Here is a 13,112-nt window from a genome sequence, read left to right as displayed (position 1 = left end):
TACCCTTTATAGATGCCTGAAGTTCTTCAGGAACAGTACAGTTAAACTCATAAGTGAAATGGATTATCATTGCTTTGCAGTAGTATCACAACCTCGCACTGCAATAGTAGAATAAATGTATCAAGCTTATTGCTGGCAGTGTTTGAATAACGACACATTATTTTGTTCTAGGATGAATGGAGCAAAAATCGCCGGTTTTGAAGAAGACGTAGGTTCCAAGACGACTCATCACTTCATGTACCCAGAAAGCGCTGTGAACCTTGAGCCCGGAGTGCACCTCGTCCTAATTTCATTCAAACCTCAGGACCTGAAATGGATCGCCAGTGCCTTTTCTACAGGAGAGCTCAAATTGTAAGAGCACTTTGCAAAGTAGGCTTGATTACCTTTGGCTTCTGACATAATCGCTGCGTGAAGCGTTAAGAAAATAATTATGCGTAAACACACAAGGCTCTGTCTGAGAACAAAATGACAAGCATTGTCACTTTCAGGTTTTAAAAACATTGGTATGTACACCAGATTTCTTTTAAATGGGATCCCAAGGTGATCGTACCGGATGTCCTCCGAGCAGCTTGATAAAGCTACAAGTTTATGCGGAATGCACGAGGAATGTCTTCACACGTTGAAGCAGCGGTAATTAGAGACAGCTATTACTACTGCATCCAGTTAGGGAGACCTCATCTCCACTATGCTAGACAACAACATTAATACGAGGAATTCCCCAAAACACAAACAAAAGCAGTTATTTCCTTTCCTGTGAAAGACTTAGGCCCTCATTATGACATTGGCGGTAAATCCCACTTAACGCCACGCTGACGGCCGCCAACTTACCACGGCAGATATCCGTTCACTATATTATGACACACACACACCAATCCGACAGAATACTGCCACAGACACAATTCCGCCAGCCCAAAGGTAAGTGATAAACTGGTGGTATCAAAACCCACACCGTTATGCCAACAGAAAAACTCCCACCACATCATGACCCACGAATCAACACGGCGGACATTCAGCGCGGTAAACCATTGGCGGTACATACCGCTGCGCTCAAAATGGACACACACATAAAAAAACACCACCACATTGGACAATTCAAACAACACACACCTGACACCCACACACACACCACACCCACAGAATGATAAAACACACCCCCACAACCCTCTACGATTACAAACCTTTGTCAGCAGAGAGACACCAAGACCACTGACACAACTAGAGCCAGACACTATTCACACCTATACACCACTCACGCACTCCACATCTCACACACCAACACATTACCCAACACACCCTCACCAACACACATCACACAACACCCATGGCACCACAAAGACACCCCCGTTTCACAGAGGAGGAGCTAAGGGTCATGGTGGTGGAAATTGTCAGGGTAGAGCCACAGCTATTTGGAGCACAGGTGCAGCAGATATCAATAGCCACGAAGATGGAGCTATGGCAAAGAATCGTGGACAGGGTCGATGCCATGGGACAGCACCCAAGAACTAGGGATGACATCAGGAAGAGGTGGAACGACCTACGAGGGAAGGCACGTTCAATAGCAGCAAGACACCAGCTCGCTATCCAGAGGACTGGTGGTGGATCCCCAACTCCTCCCTCACAACTCACAGTATGGGAGGAGCAAGTCTTGTCAATACTGCATCCTGAGGGCCTGGCCGGAGTTGGAGGAGGGCTGGAATCTGGTTAGTCAACTCTCCACTATTATCACCTTCTACCTGCATGCCATCACATCCCTCACCCTCGCTCTACAACATCCCACCATCACAACCCACGCATCCCAATGCCAAGCCCTGCATGCTGTACCAATGAATGGATACCCCTCACAGCCCTGCATGGACACGCATCACTAAAGCATGCACACCATAGAAAATTAACTATTCCACCATAAACTAACATACACAAGTGAAAGCTGGCAGGGCAAATCCAACCATTGAGTGGAAGCCACGGATGTACAATATGTCAGATACAGAAACCATAACACATCATTTACAACCCCACAGGTACCCCAGCCAATGTCAATGGAGAGGAGCAGCCAGCACTATCCAGTCCCCCAACTGAAGAGGCCCACAGTGATGGAAGCAACTCTGGTCTTCAGGATCTGGATGACCTACCTGGCCCATCAGGGACCACTGGACAGCTGGTTCCAAGCCCAGTCACACACCACCACGGAGCCTCCTCCACCAAGAAACACCACCACAGCACCCATCCAGTGTACCCACACCTCATGTCCCCAGCACACATCAATCAGCAGTGTGTCCACCTCTGCAGGGACTCTAGGGCAGTGGTTCCCAACCTTTGGTCCGGGGACCCCTGGGGGTCCGCAAAACCTTCTTAGGGGTCCGCGACAGCTAAGAAAATTTAAAAATATCAACAAATATTAAGAAATTAGGTCCCCAGCTTCCAATAATGACTCAGACGGGGGTCCCCGGATTCCAATGATGATTCAGTGGGGGTCCTTGGGTTCAACTAATGTTAAAGTGGGGGTCCACAGGAATCAAAAGGTTGGGAACCACTGCTCTAGGGCACACCTCGCCCCCCAAGACAATCAGGGACCTGGGGTCAGTGGCAGTGGGCACACTGTTCAGGGGATAGAGGCACAGGCCAACAGGGACACTGGGAGGACTGCTGTGCACCAGGGGGAAGACAAGCCCAGGTAATCAAATCTCCAGGAGGCACTCTTTGAGATCCTGGGAGCCTACCAACATTCACAGGACACGATGGGCCAGATCCTGGACAACGTGCAGGAGAACAGACGGCTGCAGGAGGGACAGTACCAGGGGATCAGGGAGGACTTGCAGGCCATCAACAACACTCTGATCTCCATAGCAGGGGTGCTGGCAGACATGGCCAACATTATGAGGGAGGCAGTCTCACACCAGCGGTCCCCTGCCACTAGCCAGACATCTGAACAGCCTTCCACCTCCGCTGCCGCTAGTGGCCAGGAGGCCCCACCACAGGACTCACAGGCCACCAGCACCCCTCCCCCTGCAGAAGGTGTACTACCCAGCAAACGTTCCCTGCGATCCAGAGAGAAACCAGAGACACTTGCCAAGACCCCGCCAGTAAATGACTCTTATGATTGTCACCATTGTGTCCCACTCAGTCACCTTGTCCACCTTGAACTGCCATTGCTCCCCTTCCTGTGTCCACTTGGACCATGCACCTGTGCTACAAACAGTGTGGAACAATACCCTGGACTTTCCTCCATCATCACCCCATCCCATTGCACTTGCCCCTCTATACATTAGCACTTCAATAAACACCCATTGAAAAAATAAACATTAGGAGTATGTCATGTATATCAAATATGTATTCATTGAAACAGGCACAACCATTGCAAATTAACTGTACAGAGAATGAGCATAGATTAATGACCTGTAGCTGGCTGTAGTGATCACACCAGGAGTATATGTCAGTTCACCAACATCTACAAAATGAATTGCCAGAGGGAACAGTAAGTGGGCATAGAAGTGATAAATATCAGCATGACATTGCCACACAGATTACAGCCAAAGCACATTGAAATGTAAATTAACACTGTCCAACCTGTGTGTCATTAGGAGTGTTACCGGATCACAAATGTTCTGTTGTCCTCATCCTCTGCCTCCTCATCCTCACTGTCCACAGGGTCTACTGCTGGCACACGATTATCTCCAGCCTCCTCCTCCTGCAGGGAAGGGACATGGTGTCTGAGGGCCAGGTTATGCAAAATGCAGCATGCCACTATCTGGCAGCCCTTCTTGGGTGAGTAGCATAGGCAACCACCTGTTAGATGGAGGTACTGGAACCTGGCCTTCAGGAGGCCAAAGGTCCTTTCAATGATCCTTCTGGTTTGCCCGTGTGCCTCATTATAACATTCTTCTGCCCTTGTCCTGGCATTCCTCACAGGGGTTAGCAGCCATGATAGAAGGTAACCAGAGTCACCTGCAAATATTGAGGGAGAACATTTAGCCACACACTATCCTATATAGCCCACACCATACCCATACACCAACATATACTGGGTGGGAACCAGGTTTCACCTATTAGCTACACCCTGTGCCTCTGTAGTTGGCCCATCACATTGGGATGCTGCTATTCCTCAGGACAAAGGGATCATGCACCGACCCAGGATACTTAGCATTGACGTGGGAGATGTACTGGTCCGCCAAGCACACCATCTGAACATTCATGGAGTGGAAACTCTTATGATTCCTGAACACCTATTCATTCTGACGGGGGCAAATGCAATATGTGTTCCATCAGTCGCCCCAATTATGTTGGGGATATGTCCCATTGCATAAAACTCGGCCTTCACTGTGGCCAAATCCTCAACGTAGGGGAAAACAATGTGGCTGCACATGTGTTTTATCAGGGCAGACAACACTCGTGTTAGCACTATTGAGAACATTGGCTGTGACATTCATGCTGCCAAGCCCACTGTCACTTGGAAAGAACCAGTTGCCAGGAAATGGAGTACTGATAGCACTTGCACAAAAAGGGGGATCCCAGTGGGGTAACGGATAGCAGATATCAGGTCAGGTTCGAACTGGGCACACAGCTCTGTGATTGTGGCCCTGTCAAGTCCATAGGTGAGGGTAATGTGCCTGTCCTCCATTGTTGCCAAGTCCACCAGGGGTCTGTACACGGGGGTATGTCTCCATCTCTCATTCATCCGCTGCGGTCAAAATTAGGGACTCTAATTGACCATGTACTCCAGCCTTTCATGACCAATTTACCATCCTTTGTGAGAGACACGAAAGATATCATTCAAAAACTTCAAGATATCGACTGGCAACCTGACTATCTTCTCGCTACTTTAGATATAGTCAGCCTCTATACTTCCATCAAACACCAGGATGGTCTAGAAGCTGTTAGACAAGCACTTTCGACTAAACCAGTGTCATTCACTACCCACAACTGTATGATAATGAATATGCTACAGTTCTGTTTGGAGAACAACTATTTTCTATTTGATGGCAAGTTCTACCTACAGTTACAGGGCACGGCTATGGGGGCCAAATTTGCGCCACCCTATGCCTGCATTCTCATGGGAGCTGTAGAACGGGAATGGTTGTGGAGTGATCAGAATGATGGTTTTTCCCACAATATAATTTTTTGGGGACGCTATATCGATGATATTTTGTTGATTTGGCAAGGGCAAAAAACCCTTCTAACTCGATTTCTCCAGTCCCTAGTACCCAATAAATGGGACATAGACATTACATATAACATTTCGGACTCGCAGGTGGAGTACCTGGATCTTCTGATCTATGTGGAGAATGAGAAATTGCAGACCAGATTTTTCAGAAAATCAACTGCGGCGAATTCAATCTTGCACGCTACCAGCTGTCATCCTCCGAGTATAATTAAAAACATTCCACAAGGCGAGTATAGACGAGCTAGAGTTAATTGCACAAATTCTAGTGATTATGATTTGTTCTCTTCACAAATAACAGAGAGACTTCTGACTAGGGGATACAATCAAATGTTACTGAACACTTCCAATATTAAATTGGGTAAAATGGACCGTAACAAGATGATCAATTCATCACAACGCCGCAAAGAGGACACTACTATCCGTTTCATCACCCAATTTCATAATGGCCATCATTCAATACGGAAACATCTTCAAAAACACTGGCACCTTATTAACAGTAATCCTTCTATTCAACAATTTATCACTCAACACCCACAAATAGGGTTTCGTCGGGCCCCTAATCTCCGAGATAAACTTTGTTCTTCCTTTTTTCAATCAAAAGTTCCTGAGCCCTATTTTTCCAAACCAAAAGGATTTTTCACCTGTACCAAGTGTTCAATATGTAAATTGGGACTTACTAGATCAACTACATTGCACATCAATGACAAAGAACTCATGATTAAGGACTTCATAAATTGTGAAAGCAGAAATGTGGTATATCTTATATATTGCCCATGCCAAAAGGTTTACATTGGAAGTACGATCCGCCCCTTAAAACTCCAAATTCAAGAACACTTTCGGAACATTCTAAAACTGGAGGCCAAGGCGCCCTTAGTGGAGCACTATAAAGCATTCCACCTTAATGAACGATTCTTCAAATTCAGTGGAATACACCGTATTACTCCGTCCCCACGGGGAGGGAACCTACATTTACGACTACGCCAAGAAGAAAGCAGGATGATCATTCAATATGATGCAGTGAACAATGGTTTGAATAAGGACCACAAATGGCACTACTGGTTATTGTAAATTTTGTATAGTCCAAGTTGCTTTAATGGACTGCAGTTAATGTTTCTCTTGTATTGATTTAACAATATCTTTTTTTCTCTTCCCATTTTCGGCTTTTACCATGAGTTCTAATCTGTTCCCCTATCCGTTCTTACTTCTTTCTTCCTGTCTAGTTCCTTAATTACTTTCTTTTTCATGAACAGATTATAGTAAGTATATTTCCCATGACTTTCCATATAGTCTATTGGATGTTTCCTTCCTTTTTTGATCATTTCCGTCTTTTATGCTTATCTCTTGCTCTGTATGATCTTCTTATTGGGCTTTGAACTTATTTATGCCGGTAAAAAAGTTTTTGTCCATATTTTTTCCTGCCTACTTCTCATTTTTCTGTCACTCCCCCCCGCTGTGCATGTTCTTAATTTCCCACATTTCTACTATGTTACCCATATTATTGATTTGTTGGATTTATTACTAGCTGCAGCCTCGCTCTCTTTCAAAATGGCCGCTGTTATTGTATTGAACGCTGCACCTTGTGTCCTTCCTCTGTTTCGTTGTCTTCGAAACAGAGAAGGGACGACTAGTTATTAAAACCGCATTGCTGCCCGACGGCGTCTTAGCGATTCACCGCAGGACGCTCTCGGCTGTATTTCTTCGTTCACCGTTTCGATAGGTAAAAGATTCTTCATTTGTATTTTATTGAGGGTTTGGACTCCATTTATCCAGCTATGCAATTTTGTCTCAGAGACTATTTAAGCTTATTAGATGGGGAGTACTTTGTAAAGACCTTAAGGCTACTTTTTGCATAGTATACAACGGGCTTTGAACTTATTTATGCCAGTATAAAAAAAATTGTCCATATTTTTTCCTAATTTTTTCCTGGCTACTTCTCATTTTTCTGTCACTCCCCCCGCTGTGTATGTTCTTAATTTCCCACATTTCTACTATGTTACCCATATTATTGATTTGTTGGATTTATCACTAGCTGCAGCCTCGCTCTCTTTCAAAATGGCCGCCGTTATTGTATTGAACGCTGCACCTTGTGTCCTTCCTCTGTTTCGTTGTCTTCGAAACAGAGAAGGGACGACTAGTTATTAAAACCGCGTTGCTGCCCGACGGCGTCTTAGCGATTCACCGCGGGGCGCTCTCGGCTGTATTTCTTTGTTCACCGTTTCGATAGGTAAAAGATTCTTCATTGGTATTTTATTGAGGGTTTGGACTCCATTTATCCAGCTATGCAATTTTGTCTCAGAGACTATTTAAGCTTATTAGATGGGGAGTACTTTTTAAAGACCTTAAGGCTACTTTTTGCATAGTATACAACGAGCATGTTGCCCGTATTTATTCTTTACATTATGATATTTCTTTATTTACCTTTAGCCACATAGACCTTTTAGTAATGTTGGTTCACAAATAAGTGACATGTTAGAAGGGGGCACCTTTGATTCCATAAACTCTAGGGTGTTTTTACCTGTGCTACTTTGTAATTAATGTCTTTATATGAGTGCTTTCTAAATACGTTACATATAATTCCACGTCTAGATCCATATCCATAATAGTGACAATTGATGTCAGAAGTTTTTTAATATGTACTGAACTAGATATGCCATCTACTCTCATGTTTATTACATTTCTCTCTCACTTATCTTTCTCACAGTATGTTTCTAACAGTATTTGTTTGCATGTATCTCTGCTAAGCATGTATGTATTGTATTGTATTGTATTGTAATCGTATTTATATAGCGCTTACTACCCCTGACGAGGCGTCGAAGCGCTTTTCGATGAGTAGTACGCTACTCCGGAACCCAACAAGAATTAGTGATGGATTAGTATCATTTAATAATGAGTACAGTTTTAGTATTATTATGAGTTAATTTGAGCTGCGGATATGAGAGTTTGTTAGTTAGATTGACTGGAGTAATGGAGGGGTGGAGGAGGAAAGAAATCTAAAAGTGTTAATTGGGAGTATATCCTTCATTTACTCAATCCAAAGGCTTGGGATGAATAAAGGGGGGTGGAGGGGGGAAGAGTATGTGGAAAGGTTAGGGAGAGCATAGTAGCAGGGTGAGATGAATGCAGGAGAATTTAGTAGGGTTGTGTGGGAGGTCACAGAGGTAGAGTGAGGTTTGGTGAGTTAGATGTGGAGGTGGAGGGAAGAGCTTAGGCAGAGATATTTAGGAGATGAAAGTGGTCGAAGGGATATGGGATGAGTCAGAGTGAGAATGGAGGATAGTTTGATAGAGACATGACATAAGAGTGATGAAAAATGAGAGCAGAAATTCATAGATATCTAGTATAACAACCCAAAAAAACAGGAGCCATGCAATGATCCACAACATGCCAAGCACAGAAACAACATATACACATACATACACATATAAATATATATATATTTATACACACACACACACGAATACACACATATGCACATACAATACATAATTAGAAACATGGGTACAAAATACTTAGTCAGACAGGTTTAAAAGAGTGTGTGTGTATTTTATTGTTATGACAGTAGCAATACATATTTTCCAAAGAAACTATAAATAAATAGAAATATACATATAATCTGAAAAAAATATTTATCCACATAGGCATATGCAGTTCATAGTTGTTTGAAAAAGGTGGTTATGAAGGAAAGAGCCAACTCTTGAGTAGTTTTCTGAAAACAAGAAAGTTATCTGTGGCTCTTATAGTTGGGGGTAATGAATTCCATAGTTTTGCTGCTTGGACGGAGAAGGATGTACCACCTACAGTCTTTTTCTTGTATGGTGGTGTTCTAAGGCGGGGTGCCAGTCTTGAGCGGAGGGTTCTTTGTTGGATGTATTTGGTAATTTTCTTTCTGATAAAAAGTGGTCCTGTTCCATGTATAGCTTTGTGGGTGATACAAAGCAGTTTGAAAGTGCATCTTCTGGCAACGGGTAACCAGTGTAGTTCTCTCAAGGCAGGGGAGATGTGGTCTTGCGGCTTTATATGTAGTAGTAGCCTGGCTGCGGAATTCTGGATACGTTGTATTAACATCACGAGAGTGCCAGCATGCACCTTCTTGCCTCATTCACTACTTAGATAGGACAGTAACAATTCTATTTTGCTTTATTGGATTTTCCTTCTGTTTTTCTTCACACCAATGAGCAGTATACTTATTCCTCCTAATTTCACATATGGCCTTATTTCGTATTTTTTCTTATGACCTTTAGTTTTTAGGCTTATACTAGGGATCCTGTTTGGGCCTTATTTCTATATCTATTGGTTTCACCCAAAGGGAGCAAATGATGTTTCGCATGACTTGCACCGAAAGCATTCTATCAATCTGGTAACATTCTTGTTCGGTATGTGACTCATATTGTCCATATATATTTCCCACAGCCTTGAGAAAGCCCTTGCTTATTCGCTAAATGGGCGAAACATGTGTTGGCTGTTACTCCTCCGAACATTGCTACCTGATCTCTCTCCAACTTTGGTATTATTCGATTGGACTATAATCTTGCCGATCTTTGGAACTTAACATTTGCTTCCAGATTGTCACAATTCAACTGGGTTATAAACCTGTGGAACCCCTGTCAACAGTGGAATTTGCGCATTGTTTTGCCTTGCAGCTACTCACGATTTCTCTTTCCAATATAAAATAAACGATTGTTGAATATTCATCAGTATTAAGCACTGTGCCTATTAATAGAAATTCTTGATGTGGGAACTCACCTCCAACTAACCTAGTACACCCTGTGCCTCTGTAGTTGGCCCATCACATTGGGATGCTGCTATTCCTCAGGACAAAGGGATCATGCACCGACCCAGGATACTTAGCATTGACGTGGGAGATGTACTGGTCCGCCAAGCACACCATCTGAACATTCATGGAGTGGAAACTCTTATGATTCCTGAACACCTATTCATTCTGACGGGGGCAAATGCAATATGTGTTCCATCAGTCGCCCCAATTATGTTGGGGATATGTCCCATTGCATAAAACTCGGCCTTCACTGTGGCCAAATCCTCAACATAGGGGAAAACAATGTGGCTGCACATGTGTTTTATCAGGGCAGACAACACTCGTGTTAGCACTATTGAGAACATTGGCTGTGACATTCATGCTGCCAAGCCCACTGTCACTTGGAAAGAACCAGTTGCCAGGAAATGGAGTACTGATAGCACTTGCACAAAAAGGGGGATCCCAGTGGGGTAACGGATAGCAGATATCAGGTCAGGTTCGAACTGGGCACACAGCTCTGTGATTGTGGCCCTGTCAAGTCCATAGGTGAGGGTAATGTGCCTGTCCTCCATTGTTGCCAAGTCCACCAGGGGTCTGTACACGGGGATATGTCTCCATCTCCCATTCATCCGCTGCGGTAGGAATCTAAGGGTCACAAACTGAACCATGGAGCTACAACAGTAGTTTGCATCCTGTAAACATGTAATGGGTCAGTGTGATTTGTCCAGTATGCGCTAATATCTCTTGTGATGCAGCATTATTCCAGGGCCTGCCCCCCCACGCCCGAAATGCCATCCACCTGTCCTGTGTGGAGGAACAGGTAGAAGTGAGGTAATTCCGCTGACGTTATGCGTCATTGCGGGAGGAGGTCGGGAACCCGCCGTGCAACTCCTCATTGGTTAACATTAGGCCCTATGGGGAACAGTGGCCAATGGTGATCTACGCCAGCAGTGACTGTATGCACCGCCGACGACGTGACTGCTGTTTTCTATCCTATTCCTCACTTGCTACCTGACCTTCCATAGGGGAGGACCTACACTGCATGTGCTGCTGTGACATGTGTCTCGAACGTATGATGGCCCATGTGACCGGGGAAAGGCCCCCAGCCTTCACGTCGGAGGAGTTGGAGCGACTGGTGGATGGGGTCCTTCCCCAGAACAGGCTGCTGTATGGGCCTCCAGACCAACAGGTGAGTACACTGTGGGCACGATGCATGTGGCATGAATGCATGGAGTTGTGTGTGTGAAGGTCTCGTGTAAAGGGGGTGTTTGGATGTCCTCTTGGTGGCGTGCAGGTTGTGTGCTGGGCCATGTGTGTGGAAATGGTGATGGGAACTGGTATGGTGGGCCGGACAGGCAGGCAGGACTGTTTGTCTAATGGTAGTTTCATGTGTGTATTGCCTCTGCAGGTCAGTGCCCATTAAAAGAAGGGTATATGGCATGCCATTGCCAAGGAGGTCTGGACCCTGGGGGTCTGTGGCAGGCGGAGCACCAACTGTCGCAAACGGTGGGAGGACCTGACACACTGGGCACGGAAGACGACGGAGGCCCAGCTGGGGATGGCCGCCCAACGAGGAAGGGGTGCCCGTCGAACCCTGACCCCCCTGATGGCCTGCATACTGGCGGTGTCCTATCCAGAGCTGGATGGGCGCTTGAGGGCATCACAGCAGCCACAAGGGGGTGAGTACAGTGCCCATCATTACAACTTACACATGGTAGGGTGGTATCTGGGTTGTGGATGTTTGTCAGTGGGTGCCTTTAGGCCAGGCCTGACATTGCAGCATAGGTCCCCTGGTGGCTAGGGTTCTGAAGGGATAATCCCGCTACCTAGCTTGTAGGCATCCACTAGTGGTCAGGCCTGCGTGGGTCCCAGGTGTGCTGCCTTTGGCGGTGTGTACCCCTCCCCATGCCTTGGTGGCTAGCAATTTCTCTGGTAGTGCAATGCATAGTGTGTAGGGCTGTTCCCTGTGTGTGAGTGTGCTGTGTACGCCAGCAGTGGTGTTGGTTCTGCCATTGACCCAGTGTATCATTTGTCTCTACCCCCCCCTTTCTTGTTTTGTCATCCTGTCCTTATGTGCATTAGCATCATCTCGCGGAGGAGCAGAGGCACCGGTGATGGAGGGAGCTGAATCCTACAGGATCCAGGAGGCAAAGTCCACAGACGGTGAGGCACCAGTGGGACAGAGGGGAGGGGAGCACCACGGCGGAGACTGGAGGGGACACTTCAGACACAGATACCTCCTCTGATGGAAGCTCCCTGGTGGTGGTGGACTCTTCTGTGACCACCTTACAGGTACAGCCGCCACCCCGTACCAGCACCGCCCTCCCAGCAGCCCCTCATCGAGTTTTCCGTGCCCGCTTACCCAGGAGGGTGGGCATTTCCTTCGCCCCAGGCACCTCATGCCCTGCCCCAGTGAGCCCTTCTGCCCTGAGTGAGGAGGCTATTGACCTCCTGAGATCCATCTCTGTAGGGCAGTCAACCATTGTGAATGCCATCCAGGGGCTGGCAGCCCAGATGCAACAATCTAATGCATTCCTGGGGGGCATTCACACTGGATTTGCGACCCAAAAGTGATTGATTCAGGCTCTGGCCTCCTCTCTGATGGCAGCCATCCCCTCTCCAACTTCCACTGCCCAGTCCCATTCTCCTCAACCCCAACCCATCCCAGGCACACATACAGATGAGCATGCACACAAGACAACACCCAAGGGTGTCACAGGCAAACACAAGCACCACACTTCAATACACATACACATACACTCACACAAACACCATCCAGTTGCAGACACAACATCCACTATTTCCACTGTCTCCTCCTCCTCCCCTTCTACCAGCTCCCTCCCAACCACATCCACACTCACACCTGCATGCATTATTTCATCATTCACTACCAGCATCATCACCACAGCAAGCAGAACACCAACCTCACTGGCAGACACCTCCACAACAGCCATGCACACGTCCCCTGTGTACTCTCCCACTGTGTCTGTCCCCCTAAAGTACACAAACGCAAGCACTCAGACACCCAACAGCCATCCACCTCACAACAGCACACAGCCCATGCACCTGCACCCCAATCCAGCAGACAGACACCTCCAACAACCACTCCCTCCTCCTCCACTCCCATTCCTTCTCCCTCTTCCCGGCCAAATGTCCCTAAAAAACTGTTCCTATCTACCATTGACCTCTTCTCTACCCCTC

The 13,112-nt window shown here is 46.3% G+C and overlaps 1 protein-coding gene across 5 annotated transcripts in view; it reads left to right on the top strand.

Annotated features, from left to right (window-relative positions):
- The window catches only part of LOC138304103 (CMP-N-acetylneuraminate-beta-galactosamide-alpha-2,3-sialyltransferase 2-like), a 379,283-nt gene that overhangs the window by 254,172 nt on the left and 111,999 nt on the right, over positions 1-13,112 (top strand). For 4 of the 5 annotated variants that reach the window (XM_069243849.1, XM_069243846.1, XM_069243845.1 and 1 more), the window contains one exon: positions 172-351. The exons of the other annotated variant lie outside the window; for it this stretch is intronic. In XM_069243849.1, the coding sequence (XP_069099950.1) occupies positions 172-351 (180 nt within the window). The remainder of the gene's footprint in view (positions 1-171; positions 352-13,112) is intronic. 5 annotated transcript variants of the gene reach the window in all.

The sequence above is a fragment of the Pleurodeles waltl genome, chromosome 7, assembly GCF_031143425.1.
Source record: "Pleurodeles waltl isolate 20211129_DDA chromosome 7, aPleWal1.hap1.20221129, whole genome shotgun sequence".
NCBI lineage: Eukaryota > Metazoa > Chordata > Amphibia > Caudata > Salamandridae > Pleurodeles > Pleurodeles waltl.
Note: the sequence above shows the minus strand (reverse complement) of the source record. Positions and strands in the feature narration are given on the sequence as shown.